This window comes from Acipenser ruthenus, chromosome 5 (genome assembly GCF_902713425.1).
Source record: "Acipenser ruthenus chromosome 5, fAciRut3.2 maternal haplotype, whole genome shotgun sequence".
Taxonomy (NCBI): Eukaryota; Metazoa; Chordata; class Actinopteri; order Acipenseriformes; family Acipenseridae; genus Acipenser; species Acipenser ruthenus.
Window position 1 is genome coordinate 21,210,736 of NC_081193.1, and position 25,866 is coordinate 21,236,601.

The 25,866-nt window shown below is 38.4% G+C and overlaps 1 protein-coding gene across 1 annotated transcript; it reads left to right on the forward strand.

The window, feature by feature from the left end:
- The first annotated feature begins 10,677 nt into the window (after positions 1–10,677).
- Positions 10,678–25,540, forward strand: fh (fumarate hydratase). The gene is made up of 10 exons (XM_034003221.3): positions 10,678–10,886; positions 12,073–12,207; positions 12,589–12,699; positions 12,994–13,170; positions 17,265–17,447; positions 19,227–19,392; positions 19,760–19,963; positions 20,739–20,866; positions 21,242–21,395; positions 25,346–25,540. Exons 1-10 carry the CDS (start codon positions 10,767–10,769, stop codon positions 25,486–25,488), a joined length of 1,521 nt encoding a protein of 506 aa, XP_033859112.1. The 5' UTR covers positions 10,678–10,766; the 3' UTR covers positions 25,489–25,540.
- The last annotated feature ends 326 nt before the right edge of the window (positions 25,541–25,866 follow it).

A 25,866-nucleotide genomic window follows, 5' to 3' on the forward strand; every position in this document is an offset into this window, starting at 1 on the left:
GCTGTGGGGGAGGTGTAGCAGTTATTTTAAATTTGGTCCAAATTTTCTTCTCAGTTGAACCAGCCAGATACTTTTAATTCTTTTGAGTATGTTTCATTCTGCACACTACCCCTTAACCCTTTGCGGTCCTATGTCGGACCAGGTCCAACATTACAATTTTCCCTTTCTGGTCCCATGTTGGACCCTGTCCGACATCATCAAAAAGACATAAACCACAGGTCTCTAGACGTTTTTTCTCCGAAAAAAGCCGAGAAAACCATTCAATGGCCGAGTGAGACCGATAGGAGCTGAAAAAAAAGGAGAGGATCTGAGCAATACACATAGCCCTGGCAACACAGAGATAACACGGTCATAAACAAGCAAGATAGCTGTTTCTGCATCCAGAGCTCAAAGAATTGCTCAAAGAAAGGCAATTGGATCCGGCAGTTGTTTCAACAGCTTTTCAAAATGTAATGCAGTCTCAAAACTTTAAATTCTCTGCTAGTTCTGATCTAGACTGGTGTGTAAATGCTTATAATCACTCTCGTTAATAATATATTGATGACCTGGTTCAGATTAAGACCTGTAAAGCTGTAGTTCCAAAAAAATCCCTTTGGTTCACAGATGAGCTAAGGGCTATGAAATCTCAAACTCATAAATTGGGTAAAGCTTGGAAGAAATCCCACTTAGTGATCCATGAGCAGATCTGGCACGACATCTAAAGGAATACAGAAAGGCCTTAAGGGCTGATTAAATTCGATATTTTTCCAATATCATCAAGGAAAATCAAGGCAACTCCAGAGTCCTTTTTTCCAACATAAGTAAATTGTTGTCACCCCCTGTAAATTCTACTCTGCGTTCCTTTTCCGATGCCCGTTGCCAGGAGCTTATGGATTTCTTTGTGTCAAAAGTGTAAACCTTTAGGTTGAGTTTCGGTCTACCCTTCCCCTATCCTTAATCTCCCTGTCAATCGCTCCCCTTCTTCTATATAAGTCTCCTGTTTCCACTTCTGTTCTCTCTAGCGTTTGTTTGTTTTTCATACGAGCCGGTAGGCTACTAGTCTATTCTTAGTCTGTGCGTCTACTTTAAAAAAATATATATAATAAAAATAAAAATCTCTTAGACCAAAAAAAAAAAAAGGGGAGCGAGAAGTACCACCTACTTGCAATCCCACTGCCAGCAATTTCGATCCAATCAAGCATGAATATTCCGCCCAGTACCTCTCCTATCCTGGATTTCGGAGACAACCTGGGTCCCTCATGGTTTCCAGCTGTCTCTCCAACAGCAGCTACCACCATTCCTCAACCCCACCACGGTAAGAGATTTCCTCAGACATCAAAGGCTTTCTGCTGCCTCTTGCCAAGTCTGTTTCATCTCTCTCCTCCTGTCTTCAATCCATTGAGACACAGCTTGGACACGGACCCATGCCAGCCCCTCCCGCCAACGCCTCAGCTCCCTCCTCAGGCCCCATTCTCCCAGCTACTGATCCGGAGGCCCCGCAGTACAACTTGGCAACAGCTGCCTCCGCTTGCTCGTCTTTCCAGCCTTCTACTTCCTTCAGATACCACTCCATCGCCTCTCATTTCCGCCGCCTAATCATGCTAAGTAGTGCAGAGAACACAGCACTTTCACATGTGCAGGGATAGTGGTCCCTAGATTGACGCTGGGGTCTAGCTCAACCCTCAGAGTGAGACGATAAAACTTTAGCACTGCATCCTCTGGCATCCCAAACAACATGACTCTGGGATTGAATATGCAGGGTCTTCTTCATCTTACCCTTCTCCTCCGAACATGTTCCTGCCTCTCCTCAACAAGAGCCAAGTTTCACCGCATTAGGAAGTGTACCACAGCAACCACCCTGAAACCAATGACAAGTCTCTGCAGGTGTGTGCGTTTATACAGCTCTTAGTTACTCGCTTCTACAATGGTTTGCACCTTGTAAGAAGAGGTGTAAAGAGGGTCAGCAATTGCCTAAGTGCAAGACAAAATCCTTACATCACATTATAATGTTTGCGCCAGCTTAGTATCCACATCCCACCCAATTCCGTGCTCTATTCTTCATTTGAAGAGACCTGTCATTGGCTTCAGGGTGACCTTTCTTTCCTTGTCACCAAGATGGAGATCTAAACCAAATATTCCAATACAGTTTAGAACAGCTGTTAAATCTATGGACTCCACAAATGATTCTTTCAAAACCAATTTCAATAATCAAGTAAATGATTAGTTTTTTGGTCTGTCACTTAATGTAGTGAAAAGGGACACAAACAAATTTAGTCATAAACACGTGGAGATTAACTAAGATTACAAGAAATTGATATTTTAGGAGGAAAGGGTGTGAAAAGGTTAATCAAAATCAAGAAACACAGTGGGTTGTTCACAGACTGAATTGAGGATATATATTGAAAACTACAAAGCTACAAGCATAATTTACTTGATTGCTGGTTACACTGGCCAACTTTTCTTCTACAGATAACACGCTAAACAAATAGAGGCAGACAGCACAATTTCAATTGTCAAAGAAAAAATGCATTTCTTTGTTCTAAAAACAAACTGACTCTTTGTGTGGATCCATCTTTCCAGCTGCAATGCTGCTGTTAATGAAAAAAATATCTTCCCATAAATACTTGAGGCATGGGAGGATGTCCTTCCATTCTAGGTACAGAATGTCAGCTTCCTAAACATAACATTGGTAATAATGCCCCCCATGTCCCATTGGGTATTTACATGGTGCACATTCAAAACAAAAAGAGGTGCAGTCCTATGATATCAGCTGGGGGTCTTTTGTGTTTTCTGTCATTGTGGGGTATTTAAGGGAAATACAATCAATCGTTGCAAAACAAGAAAAAAACAGCTAAATTCTTCTAAACTATTCACAGGTAGGCTACCTGAGTGAAAATAAGTTGCTCATGTTCTGCAAATCCGTCGAGGTATGGTATACAATAACATTTTAGATTTTCTTGCCAGATGCAACACCGTGTCCCTGCTGTGTTGTGCAGGTGTCGCTGGCTAGGTTGAAATTAATATGTTGGAATTGTTATGTTCTATATGTCACCCCATACTGGGTCTCCATACCGTTCTGTATATTGTGTGTGTGTCTAGCCCTTTCAGAGTTTTTTTTTCTTTTAATGTTTTGTCAGATGTTTTAAAAACAATTAGAAGTTTATTCTCATTGTTTAACCTAAGAGAATATTAAGCATGTGATTAACAGTTAATTGCTTTACCTTCATTTTGATATGAAGCATGTCCTTGTCTGACTCAGAAAAACAGGAGTAATCCTTCTTCAAAGTGCATGTTACATTTCTGGGGTGCACTTGCGCCTCTTTCCACTTTCCAAGGGTTGCCTAAAATATACATTTTTCAGTGGGGGAGATGTAGAAACGATGTATTGCTTCTAAAATTATTAACCCTACATATTTATATTTTAGCCAATAGTTTAATGAAACTGCCTATGTGTGTATAATATTAATTTCCATGGTGCCATTTGCACCCCTTACCGCTTTACACATGTGAGGTCATATTGCCTGTGGGATTACCAGGGAAACTAAGGAACTACTTTCCCCGGGCGGAAAAATACAAAACCTAAAATGCATTTTAAAAAATTATATAGATTATATTTAAAATAATACTCTCCACATCGAGAGTTAAAGGGGCATTACTGACAAAAAAATGGTCCATAATCTCAGGTAACTCTTGATTTAGAATGTATCATAGTCTAATGAATGACTGAGGTTACTACTCAACTCAGTCAGCTACCAGAAAAACTTCATTAAATTCAGAAAAACCATGCCTTTATCCACGGTTTCTTGGCAACCAAGTGGATACATGTTATGCAGTGCAGAGGAATAGTGTATTCTGTCTCAATTTTAAATTACAACTGAGGACCAGCACCCACTGAAAAAGTTATTTGTTTAAAAAAGAAAAAAAAAATTCTAAAATTTCTGCTGACATATTTTGCATCACACTTTACGAAAGTAACTCTTCAGTGTTTCATCATTGCTGTCCATTGATCTTTAATTGTTTACCTGATGAATGTCACTGAACCAAATCCAAATTCCAATCCAGCAGTTTGTGTTCAAAGTTCAGCTTGGCACTGGGGTATGTTTCAGACCACAGTTTGAGAATACTGTAACTACTGGATTCAAGCTAACAATGAATTTAGTAAATATTATCTTGGGCTGCGGTTATGATAGTAATACAGTTTTCATTGGAGAAACATGGGTGTCCCATAATCACATGACTCATGACAAGTCTATGATCAGTAAATAATAGTCCTGTTTAGGCAACAAGGATGCCATATTTTCTAAATGGAACAAAATGTTAATGTAATGAAACCTATAAGAAACAACCTGAAAAACTGAAGTTGAACAACCTTCTTGATGTTTCATAATACTACAATTGTTTTAGTTTTGTTTTGTTGTTCAGAAAAATTATTCAGATTTAAATGTTTTAATACAGACATTATAATAATGAGTTTTTCTTACCAGATAAAAGCTCTTTGTTAAGGTTGGCTCTATCAACAGACAGGAGATACTGAAACGTGAGTAAAAAATATATTTTAAATGGGAAATATTTTTTGGAATCGGGGGAGGTTCATGTTAATGTTCATCTTCAAAATGTAATGGAATTCAACTGAAATTAAGGTTAAAACTGGAAACTTGCTATTTTATTAATTAACTACAATGTTTAGGCTTTTGCCTTCTTCAGATAGCATGGTAGATATGCAGTAGCGAAGTAGACTGACGTTTTTTATATCTACAGTCAAGTCTCATTTAGACAAACACAGACTAAACAAATGTCCTGATACTATGAATTCTCTACATGGTCCCAGCCAAAAATAAGTAACTTACTGTACATTTTCTTATAATACAAATTCATTTAACATTTGTTTGTTCGAGTTATTTTGGAGCCCACCCCACCCCCAGGGAAGAAAATGTGAATAAAACAAATGTCCCTAGTTCGAACACCTGAGTGTATCCAGATCAGTGCCTCAGTACTGTTTTCTAGTACTGTTTTGGGACTACTGATCCTATGATCCATTTGGAGATGCCACAGTGCTCAACCTATCAATGCCATTTCCATGAAGCATAGAAATAGTGCAAAAAAACCCGAAAAAAACATACATGCATATTTCTCGTGTGTTGTTGATTACTCATTAAAAAAAAAAAAAAAATCTTAAAAACCATATCTGCTCTAACGTTAGCTTCAACGGCACAAACGAATGACAAGTTTGGTTCAATTCCTGCATTGTAGGGGGGCTCAGTGACGTCACTGCCCTATACAAATATTGTTAATATCTCGGAAAATATAGCAAACGCGTTCGTTTCAACGGCACAAACCGGCACAAACGTAGCACAAACGAATGCGACAAGTTTGGTTCCATTCCGCCATTGTAGGGGGCTGAGTGACGTCACTGCCCTATAAAAATAATCGTTAATATCTTAAAAACTATAGCAGCACAAACGTTTGTTTCAACGGCACAAACCGGCACAAACGTAGCACAAACGAATGATATATAACTCATCGTGTGTGCTGTTTGTTCGGGGACCAACTTCAGGAGCTGTAACAGCTCTTATTACGTCACAGGGCAATTGATTGCTGCACAAGTGGTAACAGATACTGTACTGTAAAATACAGTACGGTACTGTAAAATACACCCTTATTTATTTATGGTAAACATATGTATATATTCTAAATATATGTTTTCTAATGTAAATAAAAGTTCCAAAACAAAAAACCGTGGATTCAGTAGGGATACAACAGGGCAGGAAAGCAAGGACAACAATATAAAGTTACACTCTTTATTTAAAAAACAAATCTGCACAATCTGTACATAAAAAAAAAAAAAAAAAAAATCCAAACACGTCATGTCCTTGTATCGGTCCTCAATCCCAGATGTCCTGTGGAGGAATAATCATATACAAATCTGTGGGGAACCCCGGCAGTGTCTACAAAGGTACCACGAAATGTTGCTGTCAGGACAACTGAGGAAGTCAGCACCTCCGGTCACTTTTTTTTTAAGTAACAAAAACGCTTATTCACTGCCAAACATAAACTACTTTAGATGTGTAATGGCAGCAGTATAGGATACTGACCTTAGATTTAGGGTTTATGTGTTGGGAGGGGATTATTCATTGTTTTATTAACAATAATATGATAACCAATCAGAGTGCAGTGTCCTAACAGGAACATTTGTGGTACCTTTGTAAGGACAGCGTGAACCCCCCAATGACTGCATCTTGTGTCCGAGTTCTGGTAAGTGACGCTTTTGTGAACTGTGCAGAGTCTTCTGGAAATTGTAGTTCGGCGCAGTGATGTCGTATTGCTTTTATGGGCAGTCGTTGTAATGGTCGGCGTTGTAATGCTGTAATGCCAGTCGCGGTGATGTCGGCGCGGTTTTGGACTCGCTGTATGTCCTGTAACCATATCGAGGATCTGATTTGTATATTTATTTTTTGGAGATGGACAACTGTTTAGAACAGGTTCAACAGGCGTTACACACAAATGATTTTAATGCATTTGACCACCGTCTACTCGAAGAGCATGCAAGGATTCTATCAACTTAGCATCTGTCCTGGACAGTTATGAGGCAAGAAAAATTTTGAAGAAATATATAAGTATTAAATTATTCCATTCAGAAATAGCTTTATATAAAAGTAGGTTTAAACATTTAAACTTCAAAGAGGTAGTGACATGTTCAGTATATTTTAAAGTTCCATTAAGCAAATAAGAACATCGGTTTTATTTTTTTGAAAAAAAAATCCACTATGATTACTCTCTTTCATTCTGCGTCTACGTTGTATTTCAGTGAATAGTTATATAGAACATTGAACAGATTTATGTTTTAAAATACTGCCATATCTTACTGGGTTTTCTCTCGGTCATGGTGGTCAACTTGAAAAGTATTGAGCAAGTACAGTTATATATAGATATTTTTGTTCACATGCTCTTGAGAATTTTTATTTATTTATTTATTTAAATAGCACACTTTATATGCAAAGGACAACTTATTAAAAAATAAAAATAAGTACCGATACTAGTTAATAGTTGCATGTACATTATAATAGTTGTATGTATAGGTCAATAATACACTATCCTTTTTTAAAAGTTAAGTTAAAAAAATGTATTAGGTACTAAAGTGAAACCTACAGTGTACTGACTGTCTAACTAAAAGCACGAAGACATCATTTTTAAACGCCACATATACAGTTAGCTGGTAGGGAATTATATAACTATTTATCCCTAGGGCTAGATATCCTTTTCCCACAACAAAATAAATTACCCTGTGATACATGATTTTCAGTTGCGAAGTCGAATAAACTAGGCTTTACATAACATTACAGTATTTCACAGTAATCCACTTTACATGGGTGTGTCTTGAAAATTAATGATTTATTGTTAAAATTACCACATTTACATGAGGTTATCGTTTTCATAAGCATGTTAGAACTGCAATAAAACTACCCATATTATTGTTATTATTATTTCAGTAGGTCTAATTATTGCCTTAACATTACATTTTTCTGTAAATCATGCAGGCCGAAATGTGGTAAAGGCTTAGGCCTGTTACCATGTGGAGAAGGCCCGTATTTGTGAAACTAGGCTCTGCACAACCGGACTATAGTATGAAAGTTAAAAACAAACAGGATTTTTTTTCCAGCGGTATCATGAACATAATTAATAATCACAGTTCTAACATTAATTCAAGTAGAACAGATAAGATTTTAATTTGGAATAAGGTACAAAAAAACAGCTATATGTAGAACAGTCTGGATCTATAGACTTGATGGCAATGCTTTTAATTCACCTTTGAAAGCTTCTTCAGCTTCCCAAGCTTTTGTATATTTCTGTTTGTACGGTGGATGAGCCATTGCGATGCGGCGGTGTGGAAGCACAAGCAGAAAAGAACTAGACACACAACCCAGAGCAGCTGTTAATCCCCACCCTCAAACTTCGCAGATTGCAACAATGTATCTTTCTCCTTAGCTGGGATTGAACCATTTTCTCATATTGGAACATGATACGTCTGCCACTACGTCTGCCATATATTTGTAAAGGGAATGCTTGGGAGGGGTTGAATTCATCTTAAATTTGAGTATTTTTAATTATGAAAAAAAACCTTAGAAAAAAAACCTCTTAAAATCCAGATTTACCTTTAAAAAATGCTTCGTTAAATTCTTACCGCTAGAAAAACCTGAGCAAAGGGGAAAAAAAACGAAATCTGGAGGGAAAATCTCTGATCTGGAAATGTTGGTTTTCCACTTTTTACACACACGTGTGTGCGCACCTCAGGCCTCTAATATGCAAATAAGTTATGTGTGATTGGTTAGATGCTAAGAGTGTGTTGTTGTAAATGATTACCTGTGTGAACTCACTAAACAATACATTTACTTGCTAAATTTCTTAAGTTTTGAAAATATTATTACAATCTTCTGCACTCAAGTCAAATATTATAACGATAGCATGATTCCCTCTGCGCAGCATTGCCTGATTCCCTCTACGCAGCATAGCCTGATTCCCTCTGTGCTGCATAGTCTGATTCCCTCTGCACCGTATGTGACAGACTTTTGTCCGAAACGGTGCCAGCACACCATAGCCTGATTCCCTCTGTGTCGCATAGCCTGATTTCCTCTGCGCTGCATAGCCTGATTCCCTCTGCGCAGCATAGCCTGATTCCCTCTGCGCCGCATAGCCTGATTCCCTCTGCGCCGCATAGCCTGATTCCCTCTGCGCCGCATAGCCTGATTCCCTCTGCGCCGCATAGCCTGATTCCCTCTGCACCGCATAGCCTGATTCCCTCTGCGCCGCATAGCCTGATTCCCTCTGCGCCGCATAGCCTGATTCCCTCTGCGCCGCACAGCCTGATTCCCTCTGCGCCGCACAGCCTGATTCCCTCTGCGCCGCACAGCCTGATTCCCTCTGCGCCGCACAGCCTGATTCCCTCTGCGCCGCATAGCCTGATTCCCTCTGCGCCGCATAGCCTGATTCCCTCTGCGCCGCACAGTCTGATTCCCTCTGCGCCGCACAGTCTGATTCCCTCTGCGCCGCACAGTCTGATTCCCTCTGTGCCGCACAGCCTGATTCCCTCTGCGCCGCAGTCTGATTGCCTCAGCGCCGCATAGCCTGATTCTCTCTGCGTCGCATAGCCTGATTCCCTCTGCGCAGCTGATACCCCCTGCGCCACATAGGCTGATTCCCTCTGCGCCGCATAGCCTGATTCCCTCTGTGCAGCTGATTCCCTCTGCGCAGCATAGCCTAATTCCCTCTGCGCCGCACAGTCCGATTCCCTCTGTGCAGCTGATTCCCTCTGCGCCGCACAGTCCGATTCCCTCTGCACAGCATAGCCTGATTCCCTCTTCGCAGCATAGCCTGATTCTCTCTGCGCCATATGTGACAGACTTTTGTCCGAAACTGCGCTAGCACAGCATAGCCTGATTCCCTCTGCGCAGAAACCTGACCCTTCACTCGCCGTATATGACAGACTTTTGTCCGAAACGGCACCTCATACTGCAAGCACATGAACAACGTCAATAATTAGATAATTAGAGCCTGGCGCAGTGAGTAAAAGAAAGAAAAAGAAAGAAAGGCAGGCCAAAACGTAATTTATTTTCAATGATTTATTATTATTATTATTATTATTATTATTATTGTTTTATTATTGTATTATTCGTAGTATAATAATAATAATAATAATAATAATAATAATAATAATAATAATAATAATAATAATAGTAGTAGTAGTCGTAGTAGCAATCCACATATAACAATATGGGAGTGTACTGAAATTAGCTAGCTGTTTTTTAAAAAAAATAATACTAATTATTGCTAATGGCTATTTAAATAACCATTACAATAGCCTAAATGGTTTAGTCTTATCAATTAATTAACAGTGTGTCCCGGGTTTGAGCCTTGAAAATCTGGTCATCCTATCCACCAGGCTTCACTTTTCTTTGATGAAGACAAAATAAACACAGCAGGGGGCTTAAAAGTGGTGACAACTGAAATGCTTATCACTTTACAATCACATACAGCAATTTGTGCAATTGGAATAAAACAGTCAAAGCCAAGGACATCCTGTAGTTGTCTCCGTAAATCATTGTATCTGTTAATTTATAATTGGTGTAATAATTGTGTGTCCACGTGTGTTTTCCAGTCATCCAAGTAACAAGTCCAGTGACTTGTTGCACCTTGGTTCTGTAGATGGGAGTTCCTGTGTGACGGCATAAACACACCGAAATATCCAACCTTCCAAATCCCCTGTGTAGTGCACGTCCCTAAACAGTTCGGTATGTTTATAAATCATTTGAAAAGTTATACCTAATTAGAAACCGCGTTTCTAAACCGTGTATGTTTGTATTTCTGTGAAGTATCGATTCAAATCTTGCGTAATTATTCAGTGTAAAGTGAGAGCTTTAGTTTGTTTCCCGTTTTACTTTATTTTTTTTTAACAAAAAAATGTCATCGTGTAAATATGATTATTAAAGTCCAACAAAAATGAAAGTCCTTTGAAGCAACGGTACACAAAAGTAACAATTACAAAACGAGGTTCTGATATTGCAATGTATTGTGTCTTTAAAAAAAAAAAAAAACCTGCAAAACACATGATACTCTTACACTTTTTTCCTGGTGTTGCCTTTATTTCCTCCGTACGGCTCTTCCCCTCTCAAAAGTGTTGTTGCCGCTATATGTTTCCTCCCACTTACAGAGGCTTGTGGTTGGTTTCTCTATGGTTCCTCCCCCAACCGCCTTTCAGCCTGTATTGGTCTGTGGCAAGTAGCCTAAACAGCGCCATGTATCGTTCTCTTAGAAACGTCCACCGATTAAATAGCAGCCTCTTGGGTTTGCAGAGGAACCTATTCAGCAAACCCTGCCGCAAATCATTTGGCGTCACGCTGGTCTCGACGAGGATGGTAAGTTTTAAGCATTGCAGAAAAACAATGTTTGATTGAGCAACACAAATCTTTGTCAAGGCCTCTGTCTGTGTGACCTTTAATTAATTAATTTATTAATTGAGCATTCAGACGTAGCACGTTGTTGAAACTGATTTCTGGTAGCGTGCCTGAATCAAAATGGAATTTGCGACATGTATCTTAGTTCCTCATAGTTTTAACTGAAAAAAAGAGCAGTCTGCCTGTTTTCTCTCGAGTTGTCGCAGTCCTGTGTATAGCTGTACAGCAGCAGCAAGGTCAAAGTAAACGAGTAATGTGCCGGCGTTTATTTTACTATTCGAAACCTACAAACGAATAAAAAATTAACAGCCAGTTTAATTTGACTTAACTTAATGTTTTGCTGCTAAATTCTGTTTGAAAAGGGTTTAGATGTGGTTACATTTATTTTTTTGACTGGTACATGTTATATTAGCTTGCAAGCTTTCTTTTTATTTTAATGAACATGACACCACTGTGCATGAAAACGTAAATAACGTCTTAAGAAACAGTCCATGTAAAGCAACCCAATAAAATACTTTAACTGTTATTTCAATTCCAGTAACCTAAAGTTTGTGTGCTTGACTAAAAATAAATTCTTGACACATTTTAAATTGATAATGAACGTCAGCATTGCACGATTTATCACATGTACGGTATTGGTTTACTGTTGATCTGTTAAATATTATAACCTAACCCGTATTAAGTTTCGACTGGACAGCAGCATAGTTAGGGCTCAGATGTAGCCCAGCACAGGAAGTGAATGTATAGTGTTGTGACAAGAAAAAAATCGTTTCACCTGAAGCGAAGTGAAAACTATATGGAAATTGTGAGCATGTTTTTTATTTTTTGTTTGTGACTTTTACGCCTTTTTAAAGCTAAAATGCACTAATGGTGTGTAAAAAAAAAAAAAAAAAAAAAAAAAAAAAATCAATAATGTGATATCATGTAACAATTGTAAGTAATAATGATGATGATAATAATAATAATAATAATAATAATAATAATAATAATAATAATAATAATACATAAACAGTATTTAATCTGTGTGTATTTAGGCCAGTCCTCACAAAGAACATGCCTGACAGATGCTGAAAGATAAAATGATAATTTCACATATATTGCTACTCAGTTAGCTGGTAATGTTTTTGTGTGTTTCATTTCCGCACAGGCAAGCTCAGAGTCTTACAGAATTGAAAGGGATACTTTCGGTGAACTGAAAGTCCCGAATGACAAGTACTATGGAGCCCAGACGGTCAGGTCTACTATGAACTTCAAGATTGGCGGAGTAACTGAACGAATGCCTGTAAGTACCTTTGTAGAATGTGTTTTTTGTTTTTTTTTTTTTAATCCAGAAATTAAAAAAAAAAAGGAATACGCTTGTCATATAATATCTCTAAATACAGGGTTTGCTGCAATGCCTTCCTCAGATTTTATCCTCTACGAAGACTCTTGTCTCCTTGTACACTTGATGTACCCTTTAATTACTGATTAACAAGTAGTCTCTCCACTGTACTGAATATGACTTTATTACTATTTAGCAGATTAAGGTAATTGTAGGAAATATCTATAGTGGTGTGTGTCTATGGATAACTCTCAGTTGTCATCTCTGACAAAACTGGAGACTTGTGACCTCTGTGGTGTCGTGACGCTTGACCTTTTTAAAGAGTTTACAAATTCCTTCCAGATCCAAGTCATCAAGGCTTTTGGCATTCTGAAGAGAGCGGCGGCTGAAGTAAACCAGGGCTATGGTTTGGACACCAAGATTGCTGATGCCATTGTCAAAGCAGCTGATGAGGCAAGGGAACGCAGCGAATGTTGAAGTCTTCCAAATTCTTTTAAAAAGAATCATGCTGTGTGTCTGCCCTCTAACCTCTGTTTCAATCCAAGTAGTGCACTTGTCACTTACCTTTTAATGTTGCCAGCTCTTGATTTTGCATCATCTTCCCTAGTGTTGGCAATGCAATATAACACTTTATACTGTAGTCATTTTTATTATGGCCTATATGTCTGCCACTTTTTACCATCCATAAACTCGGAGGGCTCTGTATTGTGGTTGTTCATTGGAGAGTAATGGTGTGCTTGTTTTTAGGTCATTGCTGGTAAACTGGATGACCACTTCCCCCTGGTGGTCTGGCAGACAGGCTCAGGAACCCAGACGAACATGAATGTGAATGAAGTGATCAGCAACAGGGCTATCGAGATGTTGGGTGGTAAACTGGGGAGCAAGGATCCTGTTCACCCCAATGACCATGTCAACAAAAGTCAGGTACTTATAAAATAATGATCAACAGCAACCTCTTTGTATATACACACAGTGTATGGGGAAAATAATAAGGAGAATCAGATGTGTGGGTGTCTTACTGTATTGTATGCTTTTATTGGCTTTTTTATTAGTGGCATTGCTTTGTGCAGTTTAATTTTAAGTTCCGATAAGCTTTTTTTTTGCTGGACATATAGACCCTTTCTAGTTACAGTAGATATCGCCTATGAAACTGACTGCCCAACACAGTGTTGTGTGACGACAGTATGGAAATGGCTGCTCTATTACCTGAAGGTGTCTTTTCAAAGTTAAGAAAACTAAAAGTTAAGAAAAAAGACACACAAAAACAAACCAATGACCTTTGCTGTTTTTGCAACATTACTTATGATACTAAATCATCTTTTATTTGTATTTTTATCTATGTCTGTTAGGAGTTCAGACCAATGCTTTTTAGATCAGTTTTCCTACCTCTTATTAGATTATTGCTGGTCCCCCTTTTTTGTGCTGAGAATCCTTTGGTTTTTGTATCTAGTGCTCCTGATAAACTTTTCATCTAAAGCACTGACTTTAAAAGATCAGCATATTCAAAATGTAAGTAACATACAAGCAATAACCAAAAGAAGAAAATGGTGGCCAGTTATTATATTAGTGCTAATAAGAGGTAAGAAAATAGAGGGCATAGATATAAAGGAATACTGAACACTGTGGATTATGCAAACATTAAAAGAAGGATATATGTGTAGCACAGTAGTTCCCAGCCTGTGGTCCGTGAGTAAACTCCAGGTGGTCCGTAAACAACTCCTAAAATTCGGTTACGCAATTCTTTCAAAAACCCATTTCTATACAAACAGCTTTCCACGTGATATATAATTATAAGCTACAGTAATCCGTCGCATATCCACCCTAACCGTTTATCCGCCATGATCACTCTTCAGCAATGTTAGTTTATTATTGAACAGAGAAGATTAGTTCAGATATTGTAGATCCTGCCAAAGTTTTCATACGCTGTTTTGTATGTGCTCCATACGCAACCATTACTGGTAGTGTCACGTGAGCTGTTTAGTGTGTTGATATGTAAATAAATCCTGTTGGCCTGCGGGGCGTATCGGCTTCAACCTCCGTCTCGATCTCCAGCCTGTCACTCAGCAGCGAATGCACGCACCCACACTGCAGGCGGCTACCCTGTCACAAGCGTTAATACCCTGTATCTTTCTAAACAAAGGATTTAGGAGAGCTCCCTAATAAAAGCTGAATCTCAAAACAATAATTGTGTAGATATAGTAATTGTTACAGCTGTGTATAATGGTATTTAAAACACGTTTAATTGATCTGCCTTTTTACATATCCGCCCTTACTCTGGTCCCACCGCAGTCAGATACACATGAAGTCTGCATTTCTTTTATTACTGGATATACAGTGCCTTGCGAAAGTATTCGGCCCCCTTGAACTTTGCGACCTTTTGCCACATTTCAGGCTTCAAACATAAAGATATGAAACTGTAATTTTTTGTGAAGAATCAACAAGAAGTGGGACACAATCATGAAGTGGAACGAAATTTATTGGATATTTCAAACTTTTTTAACAAATAAAAAACTGAAAAATTGGGCGTGCAAAATTATTCAGCCCCTTTACTTTCAGTGCAGCAAACTCTCTCCAGAAGTTCAGTGAGGATCTCTGAATGATCCAATGTTGACCTAAATGACTAATGATGATAAATAGAATCCACCTGTGTGTAATCAAGTCTCCGTATAAATGCACCTGCACTGTGATAGTCTCAGAGGTCCGTTTAAAGCGCAGAGAGCATCATGAAGAACAAGGAACACACCAGGCAGGTCCGAGATACTGTTGTGGAGAAGTTTAAAGCCGGATTTGGATACAAAAAGATTTCCCAAGCTTTAAACATCCCAAGGAGCACTGTGCAAGCGATAATATTGAAATGGAAGGAGTATCAGACCACTGCAAATCTACCAAGACCTGGCCGTCCCTCTAAACTTTCAGCTCATACAAGGAGAAGACTGATCAGAGATGCAGCCAAGAGGCCCATGATCACTCTGGATGAACTGCAGAGATCTACAGCTGAGGTGGGAGACTGTCCATAGGACAACAATCAGTCGTATACTGCACAAATCTGGCCTTTATGGAAGAGTGGCAAGAAGAAAGCCATTTCTTAAAGATATCCATAAAAAGTGTCGTTTACAGTTTGCCACAAGCCACCTGGGAGACACACCAAACATGTGGAAGAAGGTGCTCTGGTCAGATGAAACCAAAATCGAACTTTTTGGCAACAATGCAAAACGTTATGTTTGGCGTAAAAGCAACACAGCTCATCACCCTGAACACACCATCCCCACTGTCAAACATGGTGGTGGCAGCATCATGGTTTGGGCCTGCTTTTCTTCAGCAGGGACAGGGAAGATGGTTAAAATTGATGGGAAGATGGATGGATGGAGCCAAATACAGGACCATTCTGGAAGAAAACCTGATGGAGTCTGCAAAAGACCTGAGACTGGGACGGAGATTTGTCTTCCAACAAGACAATGATCCAAAACATAAAGCAAAATCTACAATGGAATGGTTCACATATCCAGGTGTTAGAATGGCCAAGTCAAAGTCCAGACCTGAATCCAATCGAGAATCTGTGGCAAGAACTGAAAACTGCTGTTCACAAATGATCTCCAACCAACCTCACTGAGCTCGAGCTGTTTTGCAAGGAGGAATGGGCAAAAATTTCAGTCTCTCGATGTGCAAAACTGATAGAGACATACCCCAAGCGACTTACAGCTGTAATCGCAGCAAAAGGTGGCGCTACAAAGTATTAACTTAAGGGGGCTGAATAATTTTGCACGCCCAATTTTTCAGTTTTTTATTTGTTAAAAAAGTTTGAAATATCCAATAAATTTCGTTCCACTTCATGATTGTGTCCCACTTGTTGTTGATTCTTAATTCTTAATTCAAAAAATTACAGTGTCATATCTTTATGTTTGAAGCCTGAAATGTGGCAAAAGGTCGCAAAGTTCAAGGGGGCCGAATACTTTCGCAAGGCACTGTATAGTGGATGTAATGTGTACAGTCTGTTCTTGACGCTGTCATATTTAACCAAAATGCTATAAATTCTACCAACTGTGCGCCACCAATCCCATTTAATTTACACATCACAGCCCACCAGAAGTGGTATGTAACATCCTGTACACTCTCCAATCATTACATTTTTCAAATTGCTTCCCACCCGCATTGTCTTTGTATTCCAGTGCTTTTTATATGTACATCGATTTTGAAGTTTGCAAATCAGTGAGTGCAATTAGTTGCATTAGAAATTGATAGATTAATTTGCTACACAAGGTAGCGGTTGCGGGGACCAGCACGTATTTACATTTACTGGATCTGAGGACGACTCAAGCCCTGGTGCATTATTTGTCAGGAGGTTTTGTCAAACAAAACTCTTAAACCTGCAAAATTGAGACAACATTTATCTACAAAGCATTCAGAATGTGAAAAAAAAATAAATTAAACAAAAGAAACAGGAACTTTGCCATCAGGAACTTTCAATGCACAAAATGACAACATTCCTTGATGAACTGGTAGCGACGATCAAAGCTCAGGAATCTCATTGTTAGGTACGTTATATAAATACTTTATTTCTACATGAACTTATACATATACACATAAAAAGTAGTTTAGAAATGCTGTTGTGAAAAAATACGTGGCAAGTGATCTGTGGGAAAAATCCAAACACCAAGGTGGTCCCTACCTTGAAAAAGGTTGGGAACCACTGGTGTAGCAGGAAAGAGGAACCAGCCCTAACAAACATCCTTTTTCTGGTGCTGGATTCTTTGATTTTTCCATCAATCAAGATACAGTTAGCCAATACCTTTGTAATGCATCTGTGTCTTGTGAATCAAAGCTTACTCAAGAGTGCAATTTGCATCATTACCAAGAATCTAAACTTGGTAATGATGCAACTATTGAATGGTAAAAATTCAGAAGATTTATTAATTTTTTTTAGTTTTCCTGTCGCATAAACTGGGTTTAATAAAACTGCACTGTTAAATAGGGAACATTGCATTTCTGTTATATGGGAATTGTGTTTGTCTTCTCCACAGAGCTCCAATGACACTTTCCCTACAGCTATGCACATTGCTGCTGCCAAAGAGGTTCACGAGGTGTTGTTGCCTGGACTGCAGACTCTCCATGACGCACTGGACGGCAAGGCCAAAGAGTTCAAAGATATCATTAAGATTGGGCGCACCCACACACAGGATGCTGTGCCCCTTTCACTAGGCCAGGTATAAACCATCCTCAACTGTCTGAAGTTTTATAGTTTATATAAAGGTTAGTGGATAGCAATTAACACATACCAGTTGATGTAAAATGGTTTGATCACTGGTTTACTGTGTGCTTCTCAACAGCAAACGATACCTCTAAATTGAGGTTCATACTGCCAATCTATACAGACTTAATTAGACATAATTCATGACAGCAGTTTAGGCATGTGATGCTGTCGCCCTATTGTGAAGTAGAAGCTAGGAGTAAGATTCAGACTGCTGAAAGCAGTAGCCTGTTATAAAGGTCATTTTGCTTTCCATTTCACTCAAACCTGTCATACTTATTGATCAAGCTACTGGGTTGTTTTACTTAACTGGTTTTAAAAATGATACAAATTCAATTTTTGGTTGGCCACCACAAAGTTTTCAGTTATGAAAGAGGACTCCAGTTGCACCATTGCATAGGCTCAGGCATTTCGCGCTTTAAGAAAGAAAATAACCCTTGTGGGTAGCAAGCAGGATTGTGGGACAAGATTGTTTACTCACTTTAAAAACAATCTCAAATGTTCAGATCTGAGTGCTCGTCATTGTCTTTGAATCGTTTGAAATTCTGCAACGCCAAAAATCTGTTGAGCATCAAAATAAGTGAGAAATACAGTGTAACCCACTTAATATCCCCATTACCGTGCAGAGTTATTTGGGGATATTATGTCGGTTGGGATATAAACAGGGTCTCATGTTATCCTATGGCGCCACCACGCAGTAGAAAGTAAGGGGCATTTAAGCACTCCATATTCAACTGTTTTACATATAAACAAAGAAAACTGAATATAATCCATATCTGTACGCCTTTTATTGCAATATTGTACTAATATTACAGTACTATAACATCAAATAGGTTTTTCTAAAGAATGTTAACTTTAATTAAACAATAGCAGAAATTAATTTTGTCTAGAAAGCTCAAACAAATGCGAACAATTGCTGCATACTTTAATGAGCTAGCTGACATTATATCAGTGCAGGTGGAAACCAGTCCACTAAAACACTTACTGTACCGTAAGCTTAAGTTTATTGCTGTAACGTAACATAATTACTGTAGCTAACAACTCAAACAACGCTATGTGTACAATCTAATAAAATCAGGAACAACAGCCAGCTAGTTACTATCGTTAACGTTAGTTACTGTTTCTTTCAATTTCTTAGCTAGCTGTTGCTAGTGAAAATGATTAGCCTATACTAACGTTGGCTTGGTAACGCTGCAACATAGTGTACTTTACCATATAAAACAGTACAACAGATCCTACCTTAAATTTTTTGATTGTGAAAAGAGAACATCAGTTGAAAAACGTATTATCCATATTTTAAAAAGTCATGCAATGTTGCTTGGTAAGTGTTGAGGGGATAATAAGTGGGGTTCCTAGTCATATTAAGAGTTCATTTAACATAGAAACCTAATAACCTGGTTGGGATATTAACCGAGGGGACATTAACCGGGTTACATTGTTTGCTTTGTTGTTAGCAATTCAGACTTGCTAGAGTATACTGGGTATACTCTTTTTTTTTTTTTTTTTCCAAACATACGTGGTTCACTATTTGAATATACTCCACACATTGTGATTGAATAAAAATGTACTGTACTAATGTACTGTAATCTCATAGTAAAACCTACTATGCAATGTGTCGTCTTTCCAATTCTGTTATATCTTGGGGCTTTTGACTAGGATCAGAATGTATGTTCCTGTTTGCCCAGAGCTGTGCTTGCTAAACTTTTTCTAAAAGGCTGTGTTTCTTCTATTTTAGGAGTTTAGTGGCTATGTGCAGCAGGTGAAATACAGCATGCTACGGATCAAATCTGCCATGCCAAGAGTGTACGAGCTGGCAGCTGGAGGCACTGCTGTGGGTACTGGATTGAACACTCGCGTTGGGTTTGCGGAAAAAGTAGCTGCCAGAGTGTCTGAGCTTACAGGTAATGTAGTTGTTGGCAAGGTGAACTGAAGAACACATGGCCCACCCAGTCATTCTGCATTGTTAGTATATTAATAATATTTGAGGAACATTTTTGGGGACAGATGCCCATTTGAAAAAAAAAAAAAATGCAGTGGTTATGACAGTTGTAATAAATATACTGTCATGAATTTAACAGATTATTTTCTTCCAGTGTGGTAGAATAGTTTTGGTTTAACTCACTGAGTGAACTGCATCATCATATTAATTAATTAATTGCCCCTCTGACTAGGCCAGGTATAAACAATTCATTCATTTATTATAGAAATTGAGATACATTTTTGCTCCAAATTACAGAAATGTGCAATTAATGTCTGTTTTATCTCCAGGTTTGCCGTTTGTGACCGCGCCAAATAAGTTTGAAGCTCTTGCTGCCCATGATGCCCTGGTGGAGCTGAGTGGAGCGATGAACACTGTGGCCTGCAGTCTAATGAAGATTGCCAATGATATCCGTTTCCTTGGCTCTGGGCCTCGCTCGGGCTTAGGTGAACTCATCCTGCCTGAAAATGAACCAGGAAGCAGTATTATGCCAGGTAGGGTAATTTATTCAAAATCTACTATAAGGTTTAGTTTGCACCCTCCTCTGAAATATAGATGGCCTTTCAGATAAATCACATTTATTGTAGGCTGCTTATAAGCCCTAACTTGCAAGCAGTTAATCAGAAATTAGCTTTGAGAATATAGCCCAAAGAGTTCCTGTCAGACTGCACATGTACAAAAATCAATACTTTTGCATTATATTATTTTACTATTTTGTGTTCTAAGAACCAGCATTAGAAATGTATGATTTAACCCCCCCTGCTTTGTAACTGCTGTTGATAAAATGGAGCCTAAGAGAAACTACTGATTTGCTGTGGCAGCTGTTGGAAATGCACTTTGCCATTTGCTTTGAAAGGTATCATATATCATGTGTAAGGTTTCTTTTAAAAGTCACCAATGCAGGTGAGTTGAGACACATAGGACAGAGTGACCTTCAGTTTCTCTGTTTGAGAGTGAATGACCATGATGGTACAATATTTGTGTTTTTACAACTGTCTTCTATCTCCTACTTGCTACAAACATCGCCCCTGTCATTTGAAGAGCAGTGGCTTGCTTCCTATTTAGAGTGATACTGTATACTGTAAATCAGAGCTAAGCTGTACATAGCTCTGATTTCCTAAGACTGGGGAATGAAATAGTGTAACGAGGCTGTGACTGGGTTGTGTACTCAGAGGTGAAAAAAAAGCCTACCTTTTTAAAGTTCAAATTTAAAAGGCATTTAGATGATCATCACCAATAATAAATATTTATTTTTACTATTTTCTTCAGGGAAAGTGAATCCAACCCAGTGTGAAGCCATTACTATGGTAGCTGCTCAGGTGATGGGAAATAATGTGGCTGTGACAGTGGGAGGCAGCAATGGTCACTTTGAACTGAATGTTTTCAAACCCATGATTGTAAGTAAGACTATGTAGAGACAAACCTAGATAACAGACCGTTTACAGCTCACCTACATAAATTGCTTTTTTGAGTGTCTAGATATTCACTACCATGCAAATCCTGGTGGTGAGTTAGATTTTGCTAATTGACTATTTGGTAGAGTGGGGAAATAACGAAAACTCATCAGTTGTGCTGCACTGGATTTAATGAGTAGTAAATGTTTTCCATGAGGGCTAGAGAATTCAGAATCAAGTAATTTACTGCAGCATTATTACTGTTGTCTATTTATAAACTTTGTTTGTATATTTTAACCGTATACAGCACATACACCCACTCCCCCGTAATGGTTTAGTGATTCAAATTATCAATACAGTTGTCTACTTTGTTTGCAGATTAAAAACGTACTAAACTCTGCAAAGCTGCTGGGAGATGCTTCTGTCTCTTTCACCGAGAACTGTGTGGTTGGAATCGAGGCAAACACAGAAAGAATCAACAAACTAATGAATGAATCCCTGATGCTGGTAACCGCACTGAACCCACATATAGGTAAGGCCTTGGAGCACTTTTTCTAGCAAAGTTATAGTTATAATAATTAGGTTATTGTGTATGCATATCTGTACTCAACTGGAGAATTGGGGATAGGCTAGTGGCTTGTTACTACAGCCATCCTCAAAGTACACAGTACATCCGTAAAAATGTTATTGGTCACTCAAGCTGCAGAGGACCAAATCCTGGGAAGGTGTAAACCACAAGTCGAGATTTTCAGGGTGGAGTCTGTGCATGCAAAAGAACTGTGTAATTTGTGCCCCACATGGTGAGACTGTCATGAAGGTGGGAAAAATGCCTATTATATGTGGGGGTAACTTAGACAAATGACATTAATATAGTTTTAAAGCTTGCTACAAGAGCTTTTCAGAAAAAAAGGGTCTGAGCAAAATCCCATAGATTTTAAAATGCATTATGTGTGAGAATTATAATATTCTGTTGGTTTCCTTATTTGTAAGGAGTTTCGTCTTTTAACGCAGTGAATAATCCAGAGCTTGCAGCTTCAGGCTGTTCTAGTGAGTGAGATTCAAGTTGCCGCTAGATGGCAGTGATTCCACTCATGTGCAAAAACAGCAGCCACATTGCTTGATGTGAATGAAGCCCATTTAAGCTGTATTGCTCCAATTGTGTCCCCTCTCTGTCTGTTTTCATTAAGGGTACACAGTTAAAATGTTGGTGGCAGTTACATGACGAAACCTTTACTGTTGCACCTCATGGTCTTTTTAAAGCCTTTTGAAGTACAGACTTCATACTATGACTGGTGAAAAAATGAAGCACTTTTTTTGTTTGATAATCCCCCTTTGTCATGTTGTATGATACACTACAACTATGGCCAAAGGCTTTACATCTCCCCATAGAATTAACAAATTTTGCTTCATAAAGTTGAATGAAACCTGCTGAATAGTGTTATGTTAACATATTGAATTACATACAGTTTTGCAGTTTTTCATGTACTGAACGAAAAACTGTACTATTATAGCTTCCGGTAGACATTTGCAATATCATTTTGTAGTTGCTATGATTACGTGATGTTTAATAAAAGATTTTTGAACTGTGTCAATTCTAAAATTCTAGGTGATGCAAAACCTTTAGCCATAGCTGTAGATCTATGTAAACTGTATGCGTGTTGTGTGCAAGTATTTGGAAAAGATGACAGGATAGCAGAAGGATCTCATTTAACCGAAGTGAGACACTATTTTGAAATTACATTAGTCTCATACACCTTGCCATCAGGGATTCTCTGCTTTTGTTCACAAAAAAACATATCTAGTTAATTTTAAAGTTTTCTCTTTATATACTGCAGTACTATATACCTGTGTATGCAGGAAACTAACTGCAGGTCTATGCATATAGTCTTTTCTTCATCCAACAGAATACTTGGCCAAATTTAACCAAGTAAGGTGTTACTTTTGATTGATGTCCATATAATGAAACTTGCAAATAACTGAATGAATGTGCCTGGTTCCCTAAACAGCTGTCATGTTTCTGGGTGGGTGATGATAGATTGGTGAACATACAGCCCCTGGGCATGCTGGAAGCTCTTTTGAGCTGCTGAATACAGTCAAAATAATAAAAAGTGTTCTGAATTTCTGCATCTGCTTATTTAACATTTTATTGCAGTGTGTGTGTAATGATAGATAGATAGAGAGATATATATAGATATAGATATACAGACGTGCTCAAATTTGTTGGTACCCTTACAGCTCATTGAAATAATGCTTTATTCCTCCTGAAAAGTGATGAAATTCAAAGCTATTTTATCATGTATACTTGCATGCCTTTGGTATGTCATAGAATAAAGCAAAGAAGTTGTGAAAAGAGATGAATTATTGCTTATTCTACAAAGATATTCTAAAATGGCCTGGACACATTTGTTGGTACCCCTTAGAAAAGATAATAAATAATTGGATTATAGTGATATTTCAAACTAATTAGTTTCTTTAATTAGTATCACACATGTCTCCAATCTTGTAATCAGTCATTCAGCCTATTTAAATGGAGAAAAGTAGTCACTGTGCTGTTTGGTATCATTGTGTGCACCACACTGAACATGGACCAGAGAAAGCAAAGGAGAGAGTTGTCTGAGGAGATCAGAAAGAAAATAATAGACAAGCATGGTAAAGGTAAAGGCTACAAGACCATCTCCAAGCAGCTTGATGTTCCTGTGACAACAGTTGCAAATATTATTAAGAAGTTTAAGGTCCATAGAACTGTAGCCAACCTCCCTGGGCGCGGCCGCAAGAGGAAAATCGACCCCAGATTGAACAGAAGGATAGTGCGAATGGTAGAAAAAGGACCAAGGATAACTGCCAAAGAGATACAAGCTGAACTCCAAGGTGAAGGTACGTCAGTTTCTGATCGCACCATCCGTCGCTTTTTGAGCGAAAGTGGGCACCATGGAAGAAGACCCAGGAGGTCTCCACTTTTGACAGAAAAACATAAAAAAGCCAGACTGGAATTTGCTAAAATGCATATTGACAAGCCACAATCCTTCTGGGAGAATGACCTTTGGACAGATGAGTCAAAACTGGAGCTTTTTGGCAAGTCACATCAGCTCTATGTTCACAGACGAAAAAAATGAAGCTTTCAAAGAAAAGAACACCATACCTACAGTGAAACATGGAGGAGGCTCAGTTATGTTTTGGGGCTGCTTTGCTGCGCCTGGCACGGAGTGCCTTGAATCTGTGCAGGGCAGAATGAAATCTCAAGACTATGAAGGCATTCTGGAGCGAAACGTACTGCCCAGTGTCAGAAAGCTCTGTCTCAGTCACAGGTCATGGGTCCTCCAACAGGATAATGACCCAAAACACACAGCTAAAAGCACCCAAGAATGGATAAGAACAAAACATTGGACTATTCTGAAGTGGCCTTCTATGAGTCCTGATCTGAATCCTATCGAACATCTATGGAAAGAGCTGAAACTTGCAGTCTGGAGAAGGCACCCATCAAACCTGAGACAGCTGGAGCAGTTTGCTCAGGAAGAGTGGGCCAAACTACCTGTTAACAGGTGCAGAAGTCTCATTGAGAGCTACAGAAAACGTTTGATTGCAGTGATTGCCTCTAAAGGTTGTGCAACAAAATATTAGGTCCCATCATTTTTGTCCATGCCATTTTCATTTGTTTTCTTATTTACAATATTATGTTGAATAAAAAATCAAAAGCAAAGTCTGATTTCTATTAAATATGGAATAAACAATGGTGGATGCCAATTACTTTTGTCAATTTCAAGTTATTTCAGAGAAAATTGTGCATTCTTCGTTTTTTGTGGAGGGGTACCAACAAATTTGAGCACGTCTGTATATATCCCCTGTAGACATTCCAGCTGTTCAGTTTGAAGGCAGACAAACACTAATATAGTGACGCTTGCCTTAAGAGGCGCTTTGGTAAGTCACAAACGGTTGTTGGCCAGTTCAGCTCTTGAATATCTTTCATGGTCATTTTGTACTCTTGACTATAAATACACGTATGAACCAGTAGCATGAACAACACTTGCCTTTGTATCTAGATTGAAAAGGTTACAAGACACTAACTACTATATTATTGTGGGGTGAAAAATCTCTTACATGACCTTGTGGAATGACAAAATCCAACCCAATGCAGTTCGTATCCCACGTGGGGGGTGGGGGGTGGGCTCAGAATAGGATGAACAGAGGTAGGAGGTAGGTACTGTTCAATTTATATTGGCACTAGTTGTCCAGACAGTGTGATTTAACTTACTCTCTTTAACAAGATCAGCAGATTTGCCCAGGTTTATAAAATCTGCATTAGCATTTTCCAAGGATGTTCTTGCCTTTGCTAATGCTGAAACAAAATAAAGTTCTGCATCATATTACCACAAATGTGACCAATTTAGAGGTATGTATTTGGAAGTGGTGTTATAATGTATGTTAATAGATAACATATTTTGTGGTATGAATTTGTGACTTCATGTATTTGTTTTCTTTGCGTAGGATACGACAAAGCTGCTAAGATTGCAAAGACTGCTCACAAGGATGGCTCAACACTAAAAGAAACTGCGATCAAGCTTGGCTACCTTACATCTGAACAGTTTGATCAGTGGGTCAAACCCCAGGATATGCTGGGCCCTAAATAATACAAAAAATCCACTCTGTACAATAAAAAAAAAATTGTTTTTCTTTTCAAAAGAGTTTACTGCTTTAATTTATGTTTACAGAATTAATGCATGCAAGCTACTTATTGTGTGTTGATGATAGTTATTAAAACTGGTGCCTCAAACTCTTTTCAATATTTTGATTACGCTTTTACAAATTATTACAAATAACCAATGAATTTACAATATAACATTGAATATGTAAAACATACATATGAAATACGAGCACAGAATTTGTCTGGCAATATATACAAACACCCCATACGGTGCATCCACTAATATATATATATATATATATATATATATATATATATATAAAATTACTACCATAGTTATATATTAACCAACTATTCCCTTGGT

Excerpts from the sequence above, each read along its gene's own strand:
- fh (XM_034003221.3), top strand. The coding sequence starts at position 10,767 with ATGTATCGTTCTCTTAGAAACGTCCACCGATTAAATAGCAGCCTCTTG. Across the intron at positions 17,448-19,226 it reads TGCCCCTTTCACTAGGCCAG|GAGTTTAGTGGCTATGTGCA; the intron begins GTATAAACCATC and ends CTTCTATTTTAG. Across the intron at positions 19,964-20,738 it reads AGGAAGCAGTATTATGCCAG|GGAAAGTGAATCCAACCCAG; the intron begins GTAGGGTAATTT and ends TATTTTCTTCAG.